Source organism: Felis catus, chromosome A1 (assembly GCF_018350175.1).
Source record: "Felis catus isolate Fca126 chromosome A1, F.catus_Fca126_mat1.0, whole genome shotgun sequence".
NCBI classification, from domain to species: domain Eukaryota; kingdom Metazoa; phylum Chordata; class Mammalia; order Carnivora; family Felidae; genus Felis; species Felis catus.
In genome coordinates, this window is record NC_058368.1 from 156,677,790 (window position 1) to 156,701,227 (window position 23,438).

Below are 23,438 nucleotides of genomic sequence, written 5' to 3' on the forward strand. Positions count from 1 at the left end.
TGGCCATGAATATTGCCACATTAATAATACTTATGCTGTCACTCATATGTTAAAAGACAGTTCATGAATTCTATTTAATTGATTTTCTTTAGCCAGTGTCCATTCAAGACTATTTCTTTTATTTTTTAATTAAAAATTTTAGAAGTTTATTTATTTATTTTGAGAGAGAGAGCACTGAAGGGGCAGAGAGAGAGAGAGAGAGAGAGAGAGAGAGAGAGAGAGAGAGGGAATCCCAAGCAGTCTCCCCACTATCAGCACGGAGCCCAATGTGGGGCTGGAACCCATGAACTGTGAGATCATGACCTGAGCTGAAATCGAGTGGGTCACTTTACCCACTGAGCCACCCAGGTGCTCTGAGACTGTTTCTTATGCAAATATGGATCTATTCTCCTATAATGACTTCTAGAAACTTACCAACTATGTCCTTAGAAGATTCTCTTCTCACCAATCTTAAAAACTGTTCTGCTATGGTTATTTTAAGACTAATCAAGTGCAGTAATGAGAAGGGGAAAGAGTGGAATAAGGAGTTGGATCTGTACCTGACTGTGAACATTCAACTGAGGTAATTCACTACCTTCAGACCAGTCAGTTCTGCTCTTATTTTAATAAAAGCCTCATTACTTTTTTTTTCCCTTTCTGTGTAGAAGAGAAACAAATGGAGGCAATATAAATGAAGCGTTGATGGGAATGAGGATGCCTAGAGGTTGCTCAAAGAGTGATTATATGAGATTTTTGGCTCAAGTGCCAGTTGCAAAATGTGGTTATTATGGTAAAAATAGAAAAAGGTTTGGTCACTGAGTGGATAGTCAGAACACAGGAACCACAAAGAGTGTCTACAAATATGAATTAGATACAGAAAAAGTATCTGGAGACATGGATTAAAGAGAAGTTAGGTAGGAAAATAAAATAAATTTCCTGGGGCGCCTGGGTGGCTCAGTCAGTTAAGCGTCTGACTCCAGCTCAGGTCATGATCTCATAGTTTATGAGTTTGAGCCCCGCATTGGGCTCTGTGCTGATAGCTCAGAGCCTGGAATCTGCTTCAGATTCTGTGTCTCCCTCTCTCTCTGCCCCTCCCCTGCTTGCACTCTGTCTCTCTCTCTCTCTCTTTCTCCAAAACAAATAAACATTAAAAAAAATTTAAAAAACAAAACAAGGAATCTCCTTAAGTTCTTAAAAACAAAAACAAAAACAAAACAAACAAACAAACAAAAAAAACTACATCAAGTGAGAGGAAACACCTTTTTTTTTTTTCTTTCCATTTTTGGATATCTTTATCCTTCTCATCTTTCAAGGAAAATATTTTGTTTGCAACCAGTAATGGTAGATCCCCTGATATAATTCTTGGACAAAAAGACTAGGTTCTGTGTAAGCTTTCTTCCTTGCTAGATTTTATGGAGACTTGTTTATATATATTCCCAGAGTGTGCTAAATCATTTAACTTCGCCAAACAGGAGAAGATGGAGTCCATAATCCTCCTACGTGACTGGCAATAGAACTGTCCTGAAGAAAAATGCTCCCATGCTTCCCCTCCCCTCTATTTCGTTTCTGTCACACCATCAACAGGTTAGAGTTGTGCACAGCAGAATTTATCTCTCGTGAAAAATCTCATCAGACAAGGATACATGATAGAAAACCATCAAACAGCGAGTTTTATGTCATTGCATTAGGGAAAAACAAATAACTGGCTCACCTTTATATACAATGGTTCCCTAAGATGCTCAACAAGAATGCAAGCTTTCTCCTCCCATATGGGATTGAGGTTCTTGTGTATTATTTTACTTCTAAAAACTTCTTTTCCTCCAATTTTAAACTTCACGTATGGATCACTTGTCCCTGTTAAAGAGATACAGATTGATTCATGTTAATCATGCCTTTCGTTGGAAGCAAGAGAATAGCTCATTTAAACATAAGGAAGTATTTAAAGGAATAAAAGTTAAATAAAGCTTATCACATGGGAAAATAAAGGTTAAGGTTTTTTTTCCTAAAATTCTCCTTAAATATTAAAGGGACAGTATATAATACTATTAAATCTAAGTAATAATAATAATAGTAATTTTTTTTTCTGATCTTTACATGGTAACCCTGTCCTGATACTTAAAAACCTCTATTGCATGCTGCATATGTCAATTTAATTCATATTATAAATAACAGAGATGAATCTGACATTTCTCTTGGTATCATCTGGTCAACTACAAAAAGATGATCCAGCATCTTGACCTAACTGACTAGTTTTAGACTTAAATATGCTGCTCAAACTTTATACTAGTGTGATGGGCTTAAGGAAAGGTGAGTCACAAACTGGACTTTAAATTCATCCTTGGTCCCACATTCTCTCTTGCTCAGAATTTTCAATTTTAAAATGCTAGGAAAGGTTGGAGGTCTCAGAGTAAGCCATTGGGGGAAGGGGACAACTGCTTATTTAATCAACTGCCAACTTCATATTAACCCTGCGCACCTCCCAAGCTCCCTATGATAATAAAGAAAATCGGAGCTAGGGTGGCTCCAGTTGGTTAAACGTCCGACTTCAGCTCAGGTCATGATCTCGCAGTTGGTGGGTTTGAGCCCCGCGTCGGGCTCTGTGCTGACAGCTCAGAGCTTGAACTGCTGCAGATTCTGTGCCTCCCCCTCTCTCTGCCCCTCATGCTCATGCTCTGTCTCTGTTTCTCAATAATAAATAAATGTTAAAAAAAAAAAGAAAAAAGAAAATCAGAGCTGTTAAGTAAGTTGCTCATGGATACACAGCTAACAGGAGATGAAGTTAAAATTCCAACCAAGCCTGTTTGACTCCAATGCCTGTGATTTTTCTACTACACAGGGATGGGGGAAGGGCTTTGACAGGCTTCTATATATATCATACCATTTCTCATTGTGACTGATGAATGAGGCCAATGGATCTAATGAGTCTATGCTATTAGAGAAGGTGAGTCTATGCCTCCTAGAGAAGGTGAATCAGAGACATCCTCAAGTAAATCATTCCAGTGTGACAATCTTCATCCTCAGGAAATAGTTCTTTATACAAGGCCCGACTCTGTTATGATAAGATTTCGTTTAATTCTTTTTGTTTTGTCTAAACTGAAGCTACACTTGGTAACTTTGGTCTATATGATTTAAAGAAAAATATAAGTGGGGCTCAGTAAACTGTGAAGCATGATATAGATGTTAGACGTTACAAGTACGCTGATATCCTTAAGCTTACTACCAGCATCCCCTCTCAGCACTCCCCTCACTGCAATGACGCATAAATATCTGTGCTCAAAATAAGGACTGACTTGTAGGATTTGGCTTTTCTTATTTAATCATTTGGGGGTTTTCTCAAAACTCTCCACATTCCTGAAGTAACTTTAATGTCCAGCTTTTTGTATGCCTAGGCCTGGGTATAACGAAATAATGATCCCAATTTCCCATTGTGAAATTCCCATTTCGACAGTTTGATTTTTATCAAAATGATACAAACTTTAAAAATATTTATAAATGTAAATGCAGGCTATTATATGGTAACCTGTTATAATGCATTCTTTAGGGGAGTCAGTGTAACCAAAAAGTTTAAAATTGCTACTTTTAACACAGTGGTTCCCAACTATGGGCTGAGGACCCTGGGGATTGGGAGTTTTGCAGCACATACTTGGAGGGATATTAAAATCTACGTACCTATATGAAATTTCTCAGTCATGCCCTCATGATTTCAAATTCATGTATGTAACTATGCTACCTGCTAAAATATAAGGAGCTCCATAATATGAGAGCCATTTGGATCACTGTTTTGTTTTGTTTTAAATCGCCAGCACTTAGTACAGAATCAGACATATTGTTGGTCCCCAATAAACATCCGATGACTAACTGAATGAATCACTGACTTAATGGTGTGGGTGGTAGACCTCTGTTCCTCTTGACTTTTGTTGACTCCACTTGGATATCTAATAGACATCCCATCATCAACAATGTCCAACACTTAAGTCTCGATCCTCTCTCCTGCTAACTGCTCCTCCCTCAGGCTTTGTTGGGTCAGGTAATGACTTCATCATTTGACAACTGCTTATACAAGACACCCGGAAATTGTTCTCAATACCTCCTTCTTCTCCATGCGTTGCATCCAGGACACCACCAAGTCCGATTAATCCCCAGACTCACCTTATCTATCTTCTCTGCCTCCAATCTAGTTAAGCTACTACCATATTTCTTCGCTGTACTACTATAATAATAGCCTCCTAATTGGGCTCTCCACACCTTCTGTGTCCCCCTCCATTAGTTCACTAGATGACAGGCAGAGCTTTTAAAAATACAAATCTAATCTTCCCCCTTCTTTGCCTAACACATCTCAACAGCTTTCAATTACACCTACAATAAAATCCAAAATCTGTAACATGGTAGACAGGACTTGCCATGTCTCCAACTCCATTTTGGGCCCTTCACCACGTTCCAGCTATCCTGTCATTGGAAGTTATTTTCTGCTTCCAGTCTTTGCATATTCTTGCAAGACTCTGTGCTTGAAAAGTCCCTCCCTCCCATTCTCTTCCCCTTTTGCCTGGTTGGCATTGTATTTTCCTCCTGGTCTTAGTTTAAATGTAACTTGCTCAGAGATACCTTTCTCAACCTCCCAATCTGAATTAATTTTTGTTATTATTTTCCCTTGGCATTTGCTCTTTGCTTAACAGCACTAATCATTATGTATGTTACTTATAGGTTACTTTGTATGTCTGTTTATTGTGTGCATTTTTCCGCTGGCTATGACCCCCATAAAGGCCAAGACTCGTCCCCAGCACACGGCACACTGTCTGGAGCAGAGGAGGCACTCAATAAATATTTGTTTAATAGATGTGGCGGTATAGATTAATGACTACTGAGTCAATTTACAGTGTACAGAGTACTATTAAATGCATCCTCTGAGATGTTGATAAAAGACGACGTTATCCACCTATATTGAAGATGAGAAGCAATCTGAGATTCAGAGTGACTTGACCCCAGTCATGTAATGAGTAAGCCAGGAAGTAACAGGATAGAAGCAAACTTAGATTTTCAGATGCAATGTTCCCTCTACTTATGTCCCAAACATCCATATTTTCCTGCTTTTCTCTAAAGTACCATCGGGGAATAATTTTGGAAAGATGTTGAATAATCATTAGATACTATAAATAATGCTACTAATGACAAGCAGCCTCCTCTGGTCTATAGAATGCTCACACTCAGTATTTGTTTATCCACCCTACAATTGAGTCTCCATTTTACAGATGAGAAAACCAGGACAGGCCAAGTGGCTCATTTCAAGTCAGACGAGAACTCACATCTGAAGACCAGTCAAATAGCGCTCTTTCTGGCACATCATCACCAAACACTCATTTCAGGATGTAACAATGCTCTCTTTCTTTCGTCCAAAAAGTAAGAATAACTCTTTTGTAAGAAAAGTGATTTCAAGAAACTGGGCCTTGTGTTTTTAAATTGGGTCTCACTCCATTTAGTTTAGGTATTCTGTAAAAGGACTGACAAAACTTCTAGTAATTCAGCACAGAAGCCTATACACACAAAAGTAAATCCTTTTGAGACACAATCTGTTTCTTGCCCCTTCCCAGAAACATTTTCCTCACCTGCCATACAGGTGAACTGACAAAATTCCCAGTTTCTGGAATCCTGCTGGGTCGTCCTCAGGCTCCATAGTAGAAGTTAAATTACAAAAGGGGATCTACATCACTCCAGGGAACATGTGCTGACGACTTACTATATCAGATATAATACACCACCCAACAAGCCTGTGAGATCACTTCTAGCGCTGTCTTGAAGTTACAGTGAAGAAACTACAGCATAGAACAGGTGAGTAAAGTCGAGGCCACCTCCAAACACATTTTTCATGCTTGGTGTCATATCGATGATGCTGCTTGAGGCAGTATGTATCCAATGGCCTGAGGAAATAACAATCCAGCCAATAAAAGCAGGTCTACAGGTTAAGTTAGGGATGAGGGACAGATTTTTGAATGGTGACAGGCACAAAGATCACAGGGATTGGTAGAAGAGAGACAGTTTTGAGGGACTCTGAAAACTGTGGTATTTTTCCAGGGTTCTTTGACCATGGGGCCTATTTTTCTTGAGTGCATTTTTCAGACTCACAATCCCTAATTTGTCTTTGGGAAATAGTACCTTATTATATTTCATACATAAGGAATTTCCCACATGTTTTGGAATTTATTCTAGTGTAACAGACTATCCAGTGAACTCAAATTATTTTATTTTAATAAAACTCCCAAGCTCCTAACATGTGGTTAATCTTTTCTGGTGGTTATAACCAGAAACCTGGTTATAACCAGGTTATATATATTATGTTATATATATATATATATAATGTTATATATAATGTTATATATATATGTTATAATAATAATTATATAATTATATAATATAATAATTATACAATAATTAATATATAATTATACAATTATATTATTACATATATAAATAAATAATTTATAATAAATATATAAATATATTTTATTTATGTATTAAAATTATTTCCAAATATATGTATTTAGTTTGTTCGTTCAAAAAACCAAAAAATTAATAAATTCACCTGATAGTGCTGCTGCTTTGTTGCATTATTGCATTCAACCACAAGATGGCACTAACACTTACCAAATTGTTGTGAGGCATGTGGCTCTATTCAAAATTAAGGCATCTCTACTGCACACATAGTGGCTCTTAAGCATTTTCTAGCAATTTGTGCTTTGCTGCTATTAGCTAAGCCATGATCCTCATTAAAACATTTTTTATGGTGCTAATGAAATGAAAACAGGGAAATAAGTATGGAAGAAGAAAGCAGGATAAGTTAGCTCTAAAATACAATTCAGGTTTTATTTTTATTAATGTCATAGTCAAGAGCAACCTTTCTTCCACATGCACTTTATCAGATAGCATTAACTTCAGAATTTATTTTTAAAAATTAATTCTTTTATTTTATAATTATAAATTCTATGCTTTAAAAATTCTAGATTAATCTAGTCCTAGGGATTATTAATTATTTCTGAAGCTTAGGATCAAAATTGTCTCAAAAAGAAGAATTAGATGGTATGTAAAATGTTTTCTCATGTACTAAAGGAATACATGCCCCAATGCTATGCTTTATCTTATTTTATTTTTTGGAGCCATGTCACTGATGAGCACTTCGACATTTTGTGTGATTATTTAGCCTTTAATGTAATTTAAGTCTAACACAGAACTAAACTCTGAATGGGTCCACTTTTGTGTGCAATCAACACAGCATACACAAGATGGCAGCCTCTTTTCCCTTAAAATAGCATTAACAATATTTCAGTGTAAATACTGGTTTTTCTCCTCAGAATTAACGAGCCTCCTGGTTAACAAGTTTAAATCTCTTATCCCAAACCTTGTATGTTCAACTACTCCTGTTTTGGGGATTTATAGTCATTCAATGATGCTGACCCCTAATCAAAAATAATGCCAAACTGAAACTCAGTCTCATATTGGAAGTAAGGAGAGAGAAGAAGGAGGAAGAGGAAGAGAAAGAAGAGTAAAAGAGGACAACAAACAGAAGTGGACATAAGTATTGAGTGTGGACAGTTAAAAACAATTCGAATTTAAGGTGGATTTTCCTGAAGGTACTGGTTTTTCTAGAAATATTTAAAGCTAGCATCTATGCTGCCCAAATGCAACAGAGTGTGTGTATTGTATAATAAGGTTCTTCACACTTGAAAGAGGCCTGTAAAGGTAATGTTCAAGCATACTTAGAGAATAGGTTATGTCTTTATATACATTTATTTTTCACTAATGACTTAAACATCTTCAAAACATATATTTATGTATTAAAATTATTTCCTTAAACTCTCCCATTCCTGCTTCGTTTTTTGTTGGAGATTTGGAGTGCCCTATGAATGACATATTACATAGGGGAAAATAACTAAAAATATTAAAATTCAAAGGCAAAAGGTTTCTAACAGCATATGGCTTACTGTAATAAAATAAGAGTAAACTTTTTTGACAAAGAGAAATATAAATATTCCAATGATTTTGAAATTTGTGGTTAATGAAGTTACCATGATACAGCACATAAAAGAACTAAAAATAATACTGTGATGTAACATAGCGTAGGGCTGAACTAAGTATATTTCTTTCTTTGAAGGGTAGAAGGCACTTCAAGGCACACTGTAGAGAGAAGGCGTAAGTGACAAGAATAGGCTATTGATTTTTATGAGTGATTTTCTGGCTTTTCTCTTGTAAATGCAGAGTTCAGGATATGTGAGAAAAGATTCTACATGTTATATTTGGGATAATTACAGCTTACTCTATTCCTTTTCATATGTGGCATAAATTACAGTTGATATCTACATGGAACTTCTTGATAACGTCTGCAAGTATAGGTAAACTAAAATATGGAAGGGCAGTGGTTACTTATGGGTTTTTTTCCATACTTCTTTAGACAAATTGCTTTAATTTTGAATATAAATTATATATTAATCCGTGATATAGGAGAAACACAGTGCAGGAGTGCCCTAGATGTCATTTTTTCCAAAGGGCTTTACTCCTATTGCCTCTGGGTGCTCCCTCTATGACCAGTAATTAATTAACGCACTGACTAGATACGACAGATATTCTTTGCCATTTCCCTTTTTTCTTTTTCTTTTTGTTTCCAAAGAGAAACAGTTTTCCCTGGAATTCTGTTAGAATATATTACTACGTTGGTACAGCCATCATAACCCCCTAAAAAATCAAATTTGAAAATTTGAAAGAAAATTGAAAAGCACTTTAATTTTCCTGTTAAAAAAATCAGGATATTAAAAAATTACACCCCAAAGTTTCTATGCTTTTTTCAACTTTTTTTTCTTCTGGCATCCCAGTACTTTTCTGAAATTGTTTCCTTGAGTGTCACCCATAACTTTTAACTACCGATTTCAGTGGGCTTTTCTCAGTCTTCCAACTGTGGACTGGGATTTCTTTCTCTCTCTCTTTCTTTCTTTCTCTCTCTCTCTCTCTCCCTGTGTGTGTGTGTGTGTGTGTGTGTGTGTGTGTGTGTGCGTGTGTTTCCTCTCTCTCTCTGTCTCCCTCTTTCTTTGGATTCTATGACTCTGCTCTTGGTAATCTTATGGTGAAAAGAATATTGACCATAGTCAGTTTTGCTTTTTACAGGCAGTGTGCTCTTAACAAAGTCTCTTGTCTATAGTTTTTTAATCCTTAAAATGAGACAACTTCCCAAGTTTCTCTGAAGAAAGTAAACAATAAGATTTCACTTACATGCCACTGAGAGAGAAGAAGCTACTCCACATAAGAGAATTTTTCAAAAAACTAAAAATTGTCACATGAAACAACAAGACCTGTTTTACTAATAGATTTGAAGGAATTATTTCTGAAATTTATCCTCTTGTGTCCTTTTTGGGTAAATAATGAATGTAATTTTTTTTAAAAAATGGGCAAGACCACTATCTGGGTGGCTCAGTCAGTGAAGGTCACAATCAGGTCATGATCTCACAGTCATAGGATCAAGCCTTGTGTTGGCTCTACACTTGCGGTGTGGACCTTGCTTGGGATTTTTCAATTTCAATTTCTGGAATTCCCAAGTGAATGCTGCTAAAAGTCAGAAAATACCTCACAGAGAGATATTTATCACAGAGAGTTCCCCCGGTCGTAAGTATCTCTATAATCTGTAATATATTCTATATATTCTTAATTTGCTCTATTCCTTTCAATTTAGAGTTGTTATAAACTCAACAACAGTAATATTTCTGTTATTATACATACCAGTGAATAAAATGTGGTTCTTAAAACATAACAAGTTAAAAGTGATTTGAGGTGTAAGGAGTCTGAGTTCCTGGAATCACTGCATGGAGGGGAGCCATCTGCCAAGAAGCACGTGCCTTGGACAATTATGTGGATGAGGAATAAACTTCTATGACATTTGAACCATTAAATATTTTAAAGGTGCATTTATAACAGCAGCTCAGCCTACCTTAACCAAAACAGATTCCTACATCTTGTAAATTCTAATCATTAAAATTCTACTTGTAACTACAGTTTAGCCTGTACCACCTGATAAATGCTCCTGAACCCTCTGATTCTAATTCTTAAAATCTCTCTTGAAATCATCTCTGATTTCAATGCTCAGGTGAGCATTGCCTCACTATTCCTTATCTAGATTATTAAGCACCTTCTGTTTGGTCTCCTTGCCTCCCTTCAAATCCCTTCCCCAAAGGCTACTACAGTTCTCTGTCATACATAAATTGGGCCACCTCCACCTGATTCATCTTGGACCACATTTTACTCCATCTTCCCCATCCACAAGCAGGTCTGTGGGTAACCCAGGCCCCAGAGCTCAGGCTCAGAGCCAGTTTTCAAAGCTTCTCCTTGTCCAGGGAATTTTATATAAACTGGGTATTTTTTTTTATTGTTTTATACTCTTAACCAGGGAGCCTTCTGATCTTAATTTGGCTTCCCTGGCAGCATGAACCCCATTATCCATTTCTTTAATTTTTTTTTTTTTAGTAATAGAGCCTCTGTGAGGTTAGCAACACATGTGATGACCTCAATAAGGAATTTCATATCCTCCAAGCAACAGGTGTGGCCATATGACAAGTTCTTGCTGGTAGATGGGAGCAGAAGTGACAAACACAACTTCTGGATCTTCTGGTGAAAAGTGGAGCAAGTGCTTTGAATCAGAGAAGAAAGCATGAAGTGATGTAGGCAGAGCCTCTTCATCAGCCTGTGATCTCTCCCTTTTGGACTCAAGGTGGGAGGAAACGTCTTTCCACTATACTTACAGCCTTCTTGTTACCAGAAGCTTGGCTTGCACTCTAAGATAACTTTCTAAAAGTTTATTTATTTTTGAGAGCATAGAAGTGGGGGAGGGGCAGAAAGAGAGGAAAACAGAGGATCCAAAGTGGGCTCTGCACTCACAGCAGCAAGCCCAATGTGGGGCTTGAACTCACAAACCATGAGATCATGACCTGAGCCAAAACCAAGAGTCGGACGCTCAACCAATTTAGGCACCCCTGAGACAACTTTCTAAATAGATTTTGCTTCCAGACGAGTATGATTTTTTATTGGAATGATTTGACTTTATATAGCTAATCAATCTTGTTTGAGTTCCATTCAATCCATTTCATTAAGATCAGGTGGTATGAACTAGTTTCCCCCACAGCCTGGCCACTCCCGGGCACTGAGCCTTCTGACTGACTGCAGTGGAAGATAAAATCCAGTAAAGAAAAGAAAACAGATTGAGATGTAAAGGAGCTAACTTTCATGAATATTTACTACGTACCTGGGGCTTTTCACACAATATTTCATTTAGTTATAACTATAGCCCTGTGAGGTGAGTTAAACTAGTGGATAGAAGGCGTCCAAAAGATGTTTACTGAAAAAATGAATAAATTAATATTCTTAGTACTTTATAGGTGAGTAAGCTGGTTCAGAGACGTTAGGCTGCTTGACCTGGCTATAGGATCCGTTTGATTCTAGATGCCAAATGTGTTCCACTACACTATGATGCTTACCTACTATAAGCTTTTTAAATCAATAGACATGTTCCACCTAGCTCAAGCTCTTATTTTTGGGCTCAGTCCTTCCATATGGCGCCCCCATTAGAAACTGGATTCTATATTAGGAAGCCACAGATCTCACTGAACTTGGCAATCTTTAACTCTTGAACCATAATCATGACAGTGTAGCAGTTAGACAAGCATGGATGAATGTGATTGGGGAGATTTATTTAGTGCCCTTTGCCTGTATGTAATAGGAAATCTCATGAAGGCAAGAACTCTTCTGCATCCCAGAACTTACCATGAAGCAGGTGCTCAACTCATCAGTAAATATTTGTTGACTTGTATGAATGACATACATTACCATTAATATACTGGCTTTGCTAAGCTGGGCACTTATTCAGATGCTTAAAACTGGACTTCTCTGCAGAGAACAAAATTATTCAGTGGTGCTCCACAAAAAAATCTAATTAAAAAGTATAAAATTATACTTTAATGTATTTTGAAGGCTTCTTTTCACTCCATCCACAACAGAGGTGGTTTGGTGCCATGTAGGGTATTGGTAAAGAGGTAGACCTCCAAGTTAGAAAGCCTGCTTTCTAATGTCAGCTCCAGTACTTACTGACTATGTGAATTGCAAAAAGCCACTTGACTCAGATGAAAATGAAGGTGGTATAAAACCTCATGAAGGTCGTTGTGAGGGTTTAATTAGTTAATTTGTGTAAAGTACTTACCACAGTTACTGGCACAAAGAAAACATTCAATAACAATTAGCAAGTATTCTTACTCTTATTCAGATGCATGGAGACAAAATAATATAATTACATCACAATTTGAAAACTTGAACAAAATTGAAATAAAGAACTGGAAACATATCAAAATGGGTATCAAATCTCTGATTTCCCATGTTGAATAATTCATTTCAGTTGAGATAACAGTTGCAATTTAGCTATTTTCCTTAATCATTTAAGAATACATAAATATACACCAGAAAAGTAAAGATTATTTTCCAGGGATTTCTCTTTCCCAGTTGTGTTAGAGATAGTAATTCTACTGTATTTGTCAAAGAAAAAAAAAAAGAGTGAATGAAAGAAAAAAAAATAGCCTTGAAATAATTATAAACACTGCACGAATAAACATAAGTATAAGGAAGTATCATAAAATCGGACATTAAAATAACTGGAGCCTACAGAACATATCCTCTAAAAAAAGGGGGGGAGTAATTATAACCCTAAGAAGAAAACAAAATCCTCTTCATCAATCAAAACTATAAGTAATAGCACTGTGAATAGTTTTATGACTGTTGTTGATTGATTACCATCATTAACTGAACCAATTTCAAATGACTATATTGCAGGATGACTAAAATGCATCACAGAGGCACGGTCATGGAATTATCCATTCCTTGGTATATTCACAAATTCAATTTGAGAAAAAAAAGAAAAGTCAATGATTTCCTCTTTGTCTTCCTGCTTCTACTCTTCCTCGCTCCAACTCATTCTCCAAAATCTTAAGCCTGGATATTTTTTTGGACACAAGTCTGATGTTTCCCTTGCTTTAAATTCTTCATTGCTTTCTCACTGACTTCAGAATAAAGTTCAAACTTCTTAGCATGTCATGCAAATATTTCTCTGCTAATTTCTCCAGACTCCATTTCACTAGACCTCCAATATACAGAACAACTTGTAGCACCTCAAATTCCCATCTTCTCTCTCACACCTGTGTCCCTCCTCATCCCTTTCCCTTTGCCTTGAACTTGACAGTGTCCACCATCCTCTGTCCTATTCTGGTACCAAATGCGAGTCTCCCTGCTATGCAGACATCTTTCCCAAGCCGTCCTATGGACACTATTTGGCCCTTCTCTTACTCTCCTGAACATCTCTGCAACACCACCTGCCATGTTGAGGACTTGTTTACTTCTGATCCCTGGTGTTTGGCACAACTCCTGGGTTATCACGTGTGATCAAGAAATGTTGGTTAATGTGACAACACTCATGTAGAAGTGAATAAAGGAATGTCTGTCTCATGTCAAGATAACACAGAAACTAGTAAGGGAACCAGTATGTAGGTTGTATACCCTTTATTTCCTCCTTCTCTCATTCACTATGATTGTAAGAATCTTATTTGGATTTTATTCTCAAATACTGAATCTGAACTATGAGAAGCTTAATATCACAACAGCATTGTGCTATCACTTGTACAAAAGTAAGCCTTTTGCCATTGCCACTTTCCCGAATTACAGTGATTGATGTTCACTATAATTCGTAAAAAATGGTCAGGCTGTCCTAGCTTTACAACGTGCTTTTCGACAATCTCATTTTAGCAGCAATCTGCTTAGAATGTTTACTTATTTGATAAATTGATTTGGATTTATTCAGAACAATCAACTAGAAATCATACCAGGGTAAATAAAGGTGAATGAATATGCTTGTGACATACGTCTTCTATTACCTCAAATGTCCAACAAATAGGTGTACTAAACACACAGTAAGCAGTGTGATATTTTCATGCAAAATACTTAGAAGGAAGGTTATTTTTTAAGCTTATTTTTATTAAAAAAATTTTTTTAACGTTTATTTATTTTTTGAGAGACAAAGAGACAGCGTGAGTGGGGGAGGGGCAGAGAGAGAGGGAGACACAGAATCTGAAGCAGGCTCCTGGCTCTGAATTGTCAGCACAAAGCCCGATGTGGGGCTCAAACTCATGAGCTGTGAGATCATGACCTGAGTTGAAGTTGGACAATTAACTGACTGAGCCACCCAGGCGCTCCAAGTTTATTTTTATTTATTTTGAGACAGAGATAGAAAGCAAGCAGAGGAAGCGCAGAGAGAGAGGGAGACAAAATCTCAGCAAGCCCCATGCTGTCAGTGCAGAGCTAGATGCAGCACTTGAACTCATGAACTGTGAGATCATGACCTGAGCTGATATCAAGAGTTGGATGCTTAACCAACTGAGCCACCCAGGCTCCCCAGAAGGAAGGTTATTTTTATGTGTACAGAAGAATTATGGCTGATACTGCTACCTTTCACTGCTATCTGTGTTTTACTCTTCTGTACAAGTAAGTAGCTGAACTACATTTTCTACTCTTTTTTGTTTAGGTGGGGCTATGTGATTAAGAACTAGGCTCTGGCCAAGGGAATGTGAGCTGAAGGTGCAGGCTAATTCCAGCCCAGCCCATTACATCTTCCCGTATGCAATCTTTTTTTTTCCCTCAACACTGAGAACCTAGATTAGGGCAGGACCACAGGATAGAAAGAGTCTGGAGTTTCTGAATGAAACAGAAGCCCTACAACCAGCTACAATGGACTATGAAGTGATAAATTTTTATTTTGTTAAACCACTGAGATTTGGATGTTCCTCTTTTACAGGTCCTAACACTACTTACTTAACTGATACAAAAATTGATTCCAAAAATGGGTGCTGCCATTAAAAAAAAAAAAGCGCTAAAATATGTGACATTGACTTAGTGGTCAGGTGGTGGCAGCAAGGTAACATTGGAAGGCTGGAAAGTCTTGCTAGGTCATGGTAAACATTTGGTACAACAGTTCCCATGATAACTTGCAAGGCAAACTACCTGCTATTGAATGTAAGCTTGGGGGGCCATGGTTGGAAAGAGTCAGAATGAAGGTATCTATTTTCTACAATTTATTGCCTTTAGTAAGTAATCATAAGAAAGAGATGAGTTTAGATGAAAATAGGCTGATTTACAAGTAAAAATGAAACGAAGTATAAAGAGAAAAATTGAAAAAGTTGTTTTTAGACCCCAAATAATAGAAAACAAGATTGAAAAAACCTTTGAACAGCACAATCCCATTAAAACAACCTAAAGGCAAATGTCAGATTAGCCTTCCCACACAGCTGTATGGTACCTGTCATTATATTAAAAGGGAGAAGCAAAGAAGTAAGTCATGCTTGAGGAGTGTAAGAAAGAACATTGGTATGGTTGTTGGCACCTGGAAGACTACTAACTTTTTGAGACTATTAAGTTTTAAGCTGGTTGACATACTTGGTCTTGCACCAGCACAAAGCAAGATATGAAAGCTTTGCAATATCCAAGGAGGGCAGTCTACTTCACACCCATTTCATACATGGCTATAGAGGATAAAGAACTTCTCAGATGGTGGAGACAGTGGTTACAGAGAACAATATACAAGAGGATTCTCCCCAAATAGTGAAGTTCTACTCAAGGAACTTTCCAACCCTCCAACGAAGTGGCCTTCATAAAGTCTGTCCCTGTGGATTTCAGAATTGCTATGGGCAAGAAACTGCTATGTGTCTCCCATGCTCTTATTTTTGGTCATTATCTGTTGGATATGTATGAAGTGGTAGGCAGATTTCTATTTCAAAGGGCTATAAGGAAACACATTTGCAGTCAAATGCTCTACCACTCAGCTATACCCTCAGGAAACATACTGGGACCTGATAAAGGATTTCCTTCTATTCAGAGATCCTAGACTTGGAGTTGGATAAAGTGATTATATGGGACTCTGGGCTGTTTCCAGAAAGCAAGCAGAAAAGATAAAGCTTGTTTTTCAGAGAACTGCTCCTCCCTAATCAGCTATTGTGTCTTTTCAGATCCCACTAACAAATCCACTAGCTGTCTCTGCAGAAGCCTGGACTCAAGGTCAAGTGATATGATTCCAGCCTATGAATAAACAAGACCCTGCATTCCTTTCCTGAGATAAGGAGGCTATGACTTCTTCCAGTTTATACCAACTCTCAGAGCATGCCAGTAGCCCCTTCCCCTTGTCCTAAGATAACTTCCAGACATCAGGAGCTAAATTTTGACTCATTCTGATGTTAAGTCTCTACCCTAAAGTGAACATGGAAGATGTGTTACCTATATGTTTGCTCAATGCCCATGCTCCATCTTTCCTTATAAATAGTCATAAGTTTCCCTGTCCTTTTCATCACTATGTATATAATCTCTAGCCCTATGATTGTAAAAATCTTGTTCTCTCCCACATTAGGAAGAAAGGAGTATTTGAGGCTTGCCCTCCTGTCTCTTCCTTTGGCTACCTCTGGAATAAACACTTTTCTTGCTGCTACCTGAAGTCTCAGTGATTGGCTTTGCTGCACATTAGGCAGATGAACTTGGGTTTGGTTACAAAGAGAGTTAGTAACACTAGATGGGAAAAAAGGTCCAGTGCCTTAATAACTGTGTAGTATTGAGACACCACTCTCCATCACTGACCCCTATTAGCTTATAAGAGCAAGATATAAGATTCTATTATGTTAAGTCACTGATATATGGGGTTTATCTGTTTAGAGCTATTTACATTAACAAACAAAAAAATTAAGCCAAATCATACTATGGTTACACTGTTTGCTAAAATAAATTTTTCATGCATGATTTAAGGCCATTAAATAAAGGACTTCATTGATATTTAGTTTTTAAAAATACTTCTAAAATCTAATTTGCAAAATATCTCATCAAGTGATTGACAGTTTATTCAAGAAATGATTCTTCACAGAGTTAATACTAAAAATAGAATTCTAAGGACTTACACTGGTTATATTCTACTTTATCATTTTATTAGAATTTAGTGACATTTAATTTTTTTAAGTTTATTTACTTATTTTGAGAGAGAGAGAGAAAGAGAGGCAGAGAGAGAGAATCCCAAGCAGCCCCACCCAATGCCCCAATGTGGGGCTCAAACTCACTAAACCATGAGATCATGACCTGAGCCAAAATCAAGAGTCAGACATTTAACTGACTGAGCCACCCGAGAGCCCCAGTGACATTTAAAATGGTATTCACAGATATATTTTAGATATATCATTTTTATTCTTTTATCTGTCTCACCTATTTTAATTAATAACAATGACAAAATAAAAAAGTCCTATTATGCATATTGTTTGCCTTGCCATTCAGCAGTTGTTTTTCCTTCAAAACTGAGTGATGATAAAATAGTTTTATAGAAACATAAAGTCTTAGAATTGGAAGGGACCTTGTCCAGTCTTTCCCTAAATACAAGAATCCCAGCTACAAATGTGACTGATGACAGATGGTCATGCAGACGGGATGTAGACGTAGCTAGAATACTTTCAACTCAGCACTTCAAAATTAAATTTAGTATTTGTTGAACACATATACTGTGTGATGTAGTATTTCATTTTGGATAAATTATAAAATGTATGTTATAAAACTATTCTGCTTCCTCTGAATCTTTAGAGCTATAATAGCTAGTCTCTATTTCACAGATAGCCCTTCCAAGCATATATACAGTTCTGAATATATTTAGTCATTGGCACAATTATATCTCTGAGGTCATTAAAGATGCAATCAGCAAACTTTATCAATTATTTTTCAATGACAGAATTTTTAAAGGATATGCTTCCACAAGTAAACAATAAAGAGGAAGGATTTTTTCTTTTTACAGTACATGTTTAAAAGGAATGACTACAGGGGTGCCTGGGTGAATCAGTTGGTTGAATGTCTGAGTCTTGATTTCAGCTCAGGTCATGATCCCAGGGTCATGAGATTGAGCCCCAGGTTGGGCTCAGCACTGAGCATGAAGCATGCTTAAGATTCTCTCTCTTTCCCTTTGCTCCTCTCCCCCACTCATTATGCTCTCTCTCTAAAAAAATAAAAATAAAGGGGCTCCTGGGTGGCTCAGTGGGAAAAGCATCTGACTTTGGCTTAGGTCATGATCTCACAATTGGTGAGTTCAAGCCCCAGGTCAGGTTCTGTGCTCATAGCTCAGAGCCTGGACCCTGCTTCAGATTCTGTGTCTCCTTCCCTCTCTGCCTTTCCCCCACTCATGCTCTCTCTGTCTCTCAAAAATAAATAAACATTAAAAAAATTAAAAAATTTAAAAAAAATTAAAAAATGAAAGGAATTATTAGTTACCTACATGTCCCTGGATTATCAATTAAAGCTTTTCTTCAATTACCATATTATTTGATAAGTCACTGATTATAGTTTTATAAGCAAGTAAAAAAGATAAGGAAAGTGAAGTGTTAACACCTACAATGTAACTAAAATACTTGAGGAACACTGAAAAAACCTTCACCCCTTAGTTTAAAAACAGTTAATAAGGGTTTAATGTGACAAGTGACTTCAAAACTTGCAATTATCCTGCTAAGGCATGTCGTCACCAACTGAGAAAAAGATGGCAGATACAGGGGTGTAGTAGGTGTTGTGAATCCTTGTTCCTCTCCTCAACACCACATTCCGTTCAATTCTCTGTCAGGGTGTGGAAAAGTCCATTGTCTGGGTTGGCAAGTTTAACAAAAACTGTAGAACCAACCCAAGCAGTATATTTCCCCATGATCCACTCTTTCTTGCCTTCTGCCTTTCTGCCAAGCTTGCTATTTTTTCCATTTCCATTAATACTCTGTTACTTTTTAAAGGAAGACAGGACTTTTTCTTAATAAAAGATTTGTGCTACTTTGCAGAGTGAATGAATTCTCCAGTTGGTATACTTTTCCTTTTCTGAAACACATTCATGCATTCAACAATATTTACTGGATGTCTATTATGTACTAGGTACTGGGGATTTAGCAAAGCATAAAATTAAGTTCCTACTCCTAAGGAGCTTTCGTTCTAGGGGAGATAAACTGCCAATAAAGTGGAGGATAATATGTTACACGGTGATAGGTGCATGAAACAACATACAGCCCTTGGTAAAGGGATGGTGGTCAGACGGGCCTACTATTTTAGATAGGATATGGACAGAAAGCCTGCCCTGTAAGGAAACATTTGAAAAGGGACCTGAAGCAACGAGGAAGCATTTCAGGCAAAGGAAGCAGCAAATGCAGAGGCCCTGAAGAATTCTAGTGTGGGTGGAATGACTAGAAAGTGAATGGGAGGAGATGAAATCAGAACTTGTTGAAACAACAGATCACAGGGGCGCCTGGGTGGCGCAGTCAGTTAAGCGTCCGACTTCACCCAGGTCACGATCTCACGGTCCGGGAGTTCGAGCCCCGCGTCGGGCTCTGGGCTGATGGCTCAGAGCCTGGAGCCTGTTTCCGATTCTGTGTCTCCCTCTCTCTCTGCCCCTCCCCCGTTCATGCTCTGCCTCTCTCTGTCCCAAAAATAAATAAACGTTGAAAAAAAAAAAATTGAAACAACAGATCACATGGGACCATACAGACCCTTGGTAAGGACCTGGGTTTTTCTTGAAGTGAGTTAAAACAGAAGAGCAAATGAATAAATAGACTAAAATGGTGTAAGATTGCTTTGTCTGATGTCAAAAGATCAGTCTTTATTAGAGAATACACCAACACCTGAAAAATAGGTTGTACTCAAAGGGCCAATTATAAAAGGGCAACTATATTGTTTTCTTAAATTACTCCAAGTAATTTTTAAATTTAAGACTAGCTGGGCCGAAATATTTCGACAAAGGCAACCTAAAGGTTAATAATGCATGTAAAATGAATGTGAATTTTTGTACTTCTCATCTTTGTGTCTACACTATATCCTTTAAAATTTAGATTTCTGAACTATATATAACATAATATAATCGAATATAAATTATATTCAGAATCTGCTATGACTCCTGTTGATGTCAGTAATATAATAACATCAAATGAGATTTGACAACCAATATTCATCACTACACTATCATATTTAAAATAATGAGAATTCATTAAATACTAATGGTTTGCTCAGCACATAATGAGACCATTATTATTGGAAACTACTGGGGTAGGCAGAATTCTAAAATGTACCCTCGAGATTTCTCATCTCAATCCCAGACTGTGAATATTGTATCTCATATACGTGACCATGTAGCTTATATGACAAAAGGGATTTTGCAGATGTAATTAGGTCTACTAATCAGTTGACTTTTGAGTTCACCAAAAGGGAGATTGGTAGGGTAGACCCATTCTGATCTAATTTCCTTTAAAAGCACAGTGTTTTCTCTACTTGGTAGCAGATAAATTCATTCCCCTTTCGAAAAACCACAGAGGGAGAAGTAACTCTAAGTCAATATAACAATTCTGCCATTCTCAAAGTGTGGCTTCTGGCTTTTGGTTCAGGACAGTCACTCTACTCCCCCTGCCCAGTTTTACTGGGATAAAATTGTGTAAGTTTTCAGATGTACAACATTATTTGGTGTGTGTATACATTGTGAAATAATTATCATAGTAAGATTAGTTAACATGGTCTATCACCTCACATAGTTAACTTTGTGTGTGTGTGTGTGTGTGTGTGTGTGTGTGTGTGTGTGTGTGTGTGGTGAATATATTTAAGATCTATTCTCTTAGTAAATTTCAATCATACAATATTACTAACTATAGTCATCATGCTGAACATAGATTCCCAGAAATTATTCATCTTATAACTAGAAGTTTATTCCCTTTGACCACCATCACCCATTTGCCCCGTCCCAAGACAACCATTAAACTACTCTGTATTTCTGACGTTAGTTTTTTCAGTTCCACATCGAAGCGAGATCACAGAGTATTTAAGACAGCCACTCTTGTTCTCTTCATTTCCCAACTGGAAAGAAGGTGGAAGAGGGTTAGAAAACAGCTGTGTATTTGTCTTAGGTGTACGACCCAGACGCTGCATTACCCAAAGTAGCACTTCTGCTTACACCTCACTGGCCAGAAAGTAGAACTAAGCTGCAAGGGAGGCTAGAAAATTCCAGCTGTTGCTATGAGTCCTTTTGCACACAGAAAACATAGAAGTTCTATGATGAAAGATGGGGGTGGGGGAATGGATGTCAGTGGACAACTGGAAGTCTCTACTATAATCCCACAGATGAGCTCAGAACGGCATTGTGAATACTGAGTTATTCAAATTGTGACGAATTTTTTTTCCATGGAATTGTGTTAGGTAGATAGCTGTTGCATCAAAACTGTCCCCAATTAGTCCTAAATCTATTTTATAGATTCTCTACCTAGACCAAAAAAAAAAAAAAAGAAAAAAAGAAAAAAAGAAAAAAAGAAAAAAAGAAAAAAAAAAAGAATAATTCCCCTTTTATGTAATAGTCTTTCAAATATTTGAATCAGATTGTCAACATCCCCCATAAGTTTCTAGGCTCAGTGCTCTCTAGTCCCTCTCCTACTTTTCCCTATTTAACATTCCTAACTATCTTAAATGTTCTGGAATCATTTTCACTTGTCAAGGAATTTTTTAAAACATGGCCTTCCTCAAAGAACATAGTCCTCAGTGAAAGGTTTTTGGCTAGGAATGTGAGTTGGCAAAGAGGCCAAGGGAGTATTTAAGGTAAAGAACTAAATCAGGTTGTGTTTGCAGGAACAAATGAACATGGTATGCTCTTAAGAAATCTATGAAAATCACACATGCTAGAGTGGAAAAATTTTTGGAGAGGGGGTAATTAACAAGAGATACAATTATTCAATAGTGCATATGGCATCCATAAATGTAGAGTCTTCAAGGCCAGATTACAGAATTATGACATAATCATATTAATATAAAGGAAGCAATGGAGGTAGTACATTGAAATCTACAGTCTAAACTATAAATACCTGCTTTTATTTTTTGTTTAATTTTTTTTTTCAACGTTTATTTATTTTTGGGACAGAGAGAGACAGAGCATGAACGGGGGAGGGGCAGAGAGAGAGGGAGACACAGAATCGGAAACAGGCTCCAGGCTCGGAGCCATCAGCCCAGAGCCTGACGTGGGGCTCGAACTCACGGACCACGAGATCGTGACCTGGCTGAAGTTGGACGCTTAACTGACTGCGCCACCCAGGCGCCCCTAAATACCTGCTTTTAAATGTGGATGTCAAAAAAGTAAAACAATGGATATGCATAGCTGTAGAAAGTATCACCTTTTAAAGTTGATAGATCGCTTTTCTTTAATTTCTTCATAAGGTTATAGCCTTAAAGGCAAAGAAATTTTCATAATATATAAAATCGTACTTTAAAAACAAACACATCTTGTATTTAATATAAAAATAAATTGCCTAAAACATATTATATAAGAATAAACATATTTATGAATATTAAATATAAAATATTTTTAATATTACTGTCCTCACACTGACATTTTCTTTAATCAAGAAGAGAGCACTTGCTAATAAACTTTATAATAGAGATGATTAAGTCATATATCGATATTCTTTTACATCTTATTTAATATAAGTTCTGATGTAAACAATACCCATGGCATTTTAAGTATTCTACAAAAATTTATGTTACTGTGTGATAAAACTAATTAAAATCTCTCAGGGAGATCATTACTCTCTGCTTATAAATCTCCACATCCTCCCAGTATCAGGGAGCAAATGCTCAAGAAAAGATTATGACTGTGGTAAATTTACAAAAGGCATCATTTTCAGAGCTGGTGAGAATCTGTGCTACCAGGCACCAGAAAAGTGAATGAGTGGTGGGAAAGAAAAATAAGACTACAACAAGATACTACCTCTCTCTCTATATATATTAAAAAACAAAAACAAAAAACAAAACAAAACAAAAACCCAAAACAGAAAATAACAAGTGTTGGTGAGAATGTATACAAATTACAATTAGAACCCTTGTGTAATGTTGGAGGAAATGAAAAATGGTACAGTCACTGGGAAAAAGAGTGAGGCAATTCCTCAAAACATTAAAAATGGATCTAGCAATCTCATTTCTGGTTACATATCCAAAGGAAATAAAATCACTATTTCAAACTGATAGCTGCACGCCGTGTTCATAACAGCATTATTCATAGTAGCCAAGATGTGAAAACAGCCTAAGGTCTGTTATTAGATGAATGGACAAAGAAAACGTGGTATATACATACAGTGGAATATTACTGAGGCTTAAAAAAGAAGGTAATTGTACCATTTGTGACCTAATGGATAGGTCTAGAAGTTTAATGGATTGACCATTAAGCTAAGTGAAATTAGCTAGACACAGAAAGACAAATACTGCTGATATCACATATGTGAAATCTAAGAAAGTCAAAATTACAGTAACAGAGAGTAGAATGCTGATTAGCAGGTGCTGGGGGCAGTGAGGCAAATGGGGAGATGCTGGTCAAAGGGTATATACAAACTATCTGTTAC

General features: G+C 37.0%; 1 protein-coding gene across 23 annotated transcripts in view; it reads right to left on the reverse strand.

Annotated features, from left to right (window-relative positions):
* Positions 1-23,438, reverse strand: part of MCTP1 (multiple C2 and transmembrane domain containing 1) — a 520,292-nt gene that overhangs the window by 237,139 nt on the left and 259,715 nt on the right. For all 23 annotated transcript variants that reach the window (XM_045040171.1, XM_045040175.1, XM_045040217.1 and 20 more), the window contains exon 3: positions 1,691-1,833. In XM_045040171.1, coding sequence (XP_044896106.1) covers positions 1,691-1,833 — 143 coding nt within the window. The remainder of the gene's footprint in view (positions 1-1,690; positions 1,834-23,438) is intronic.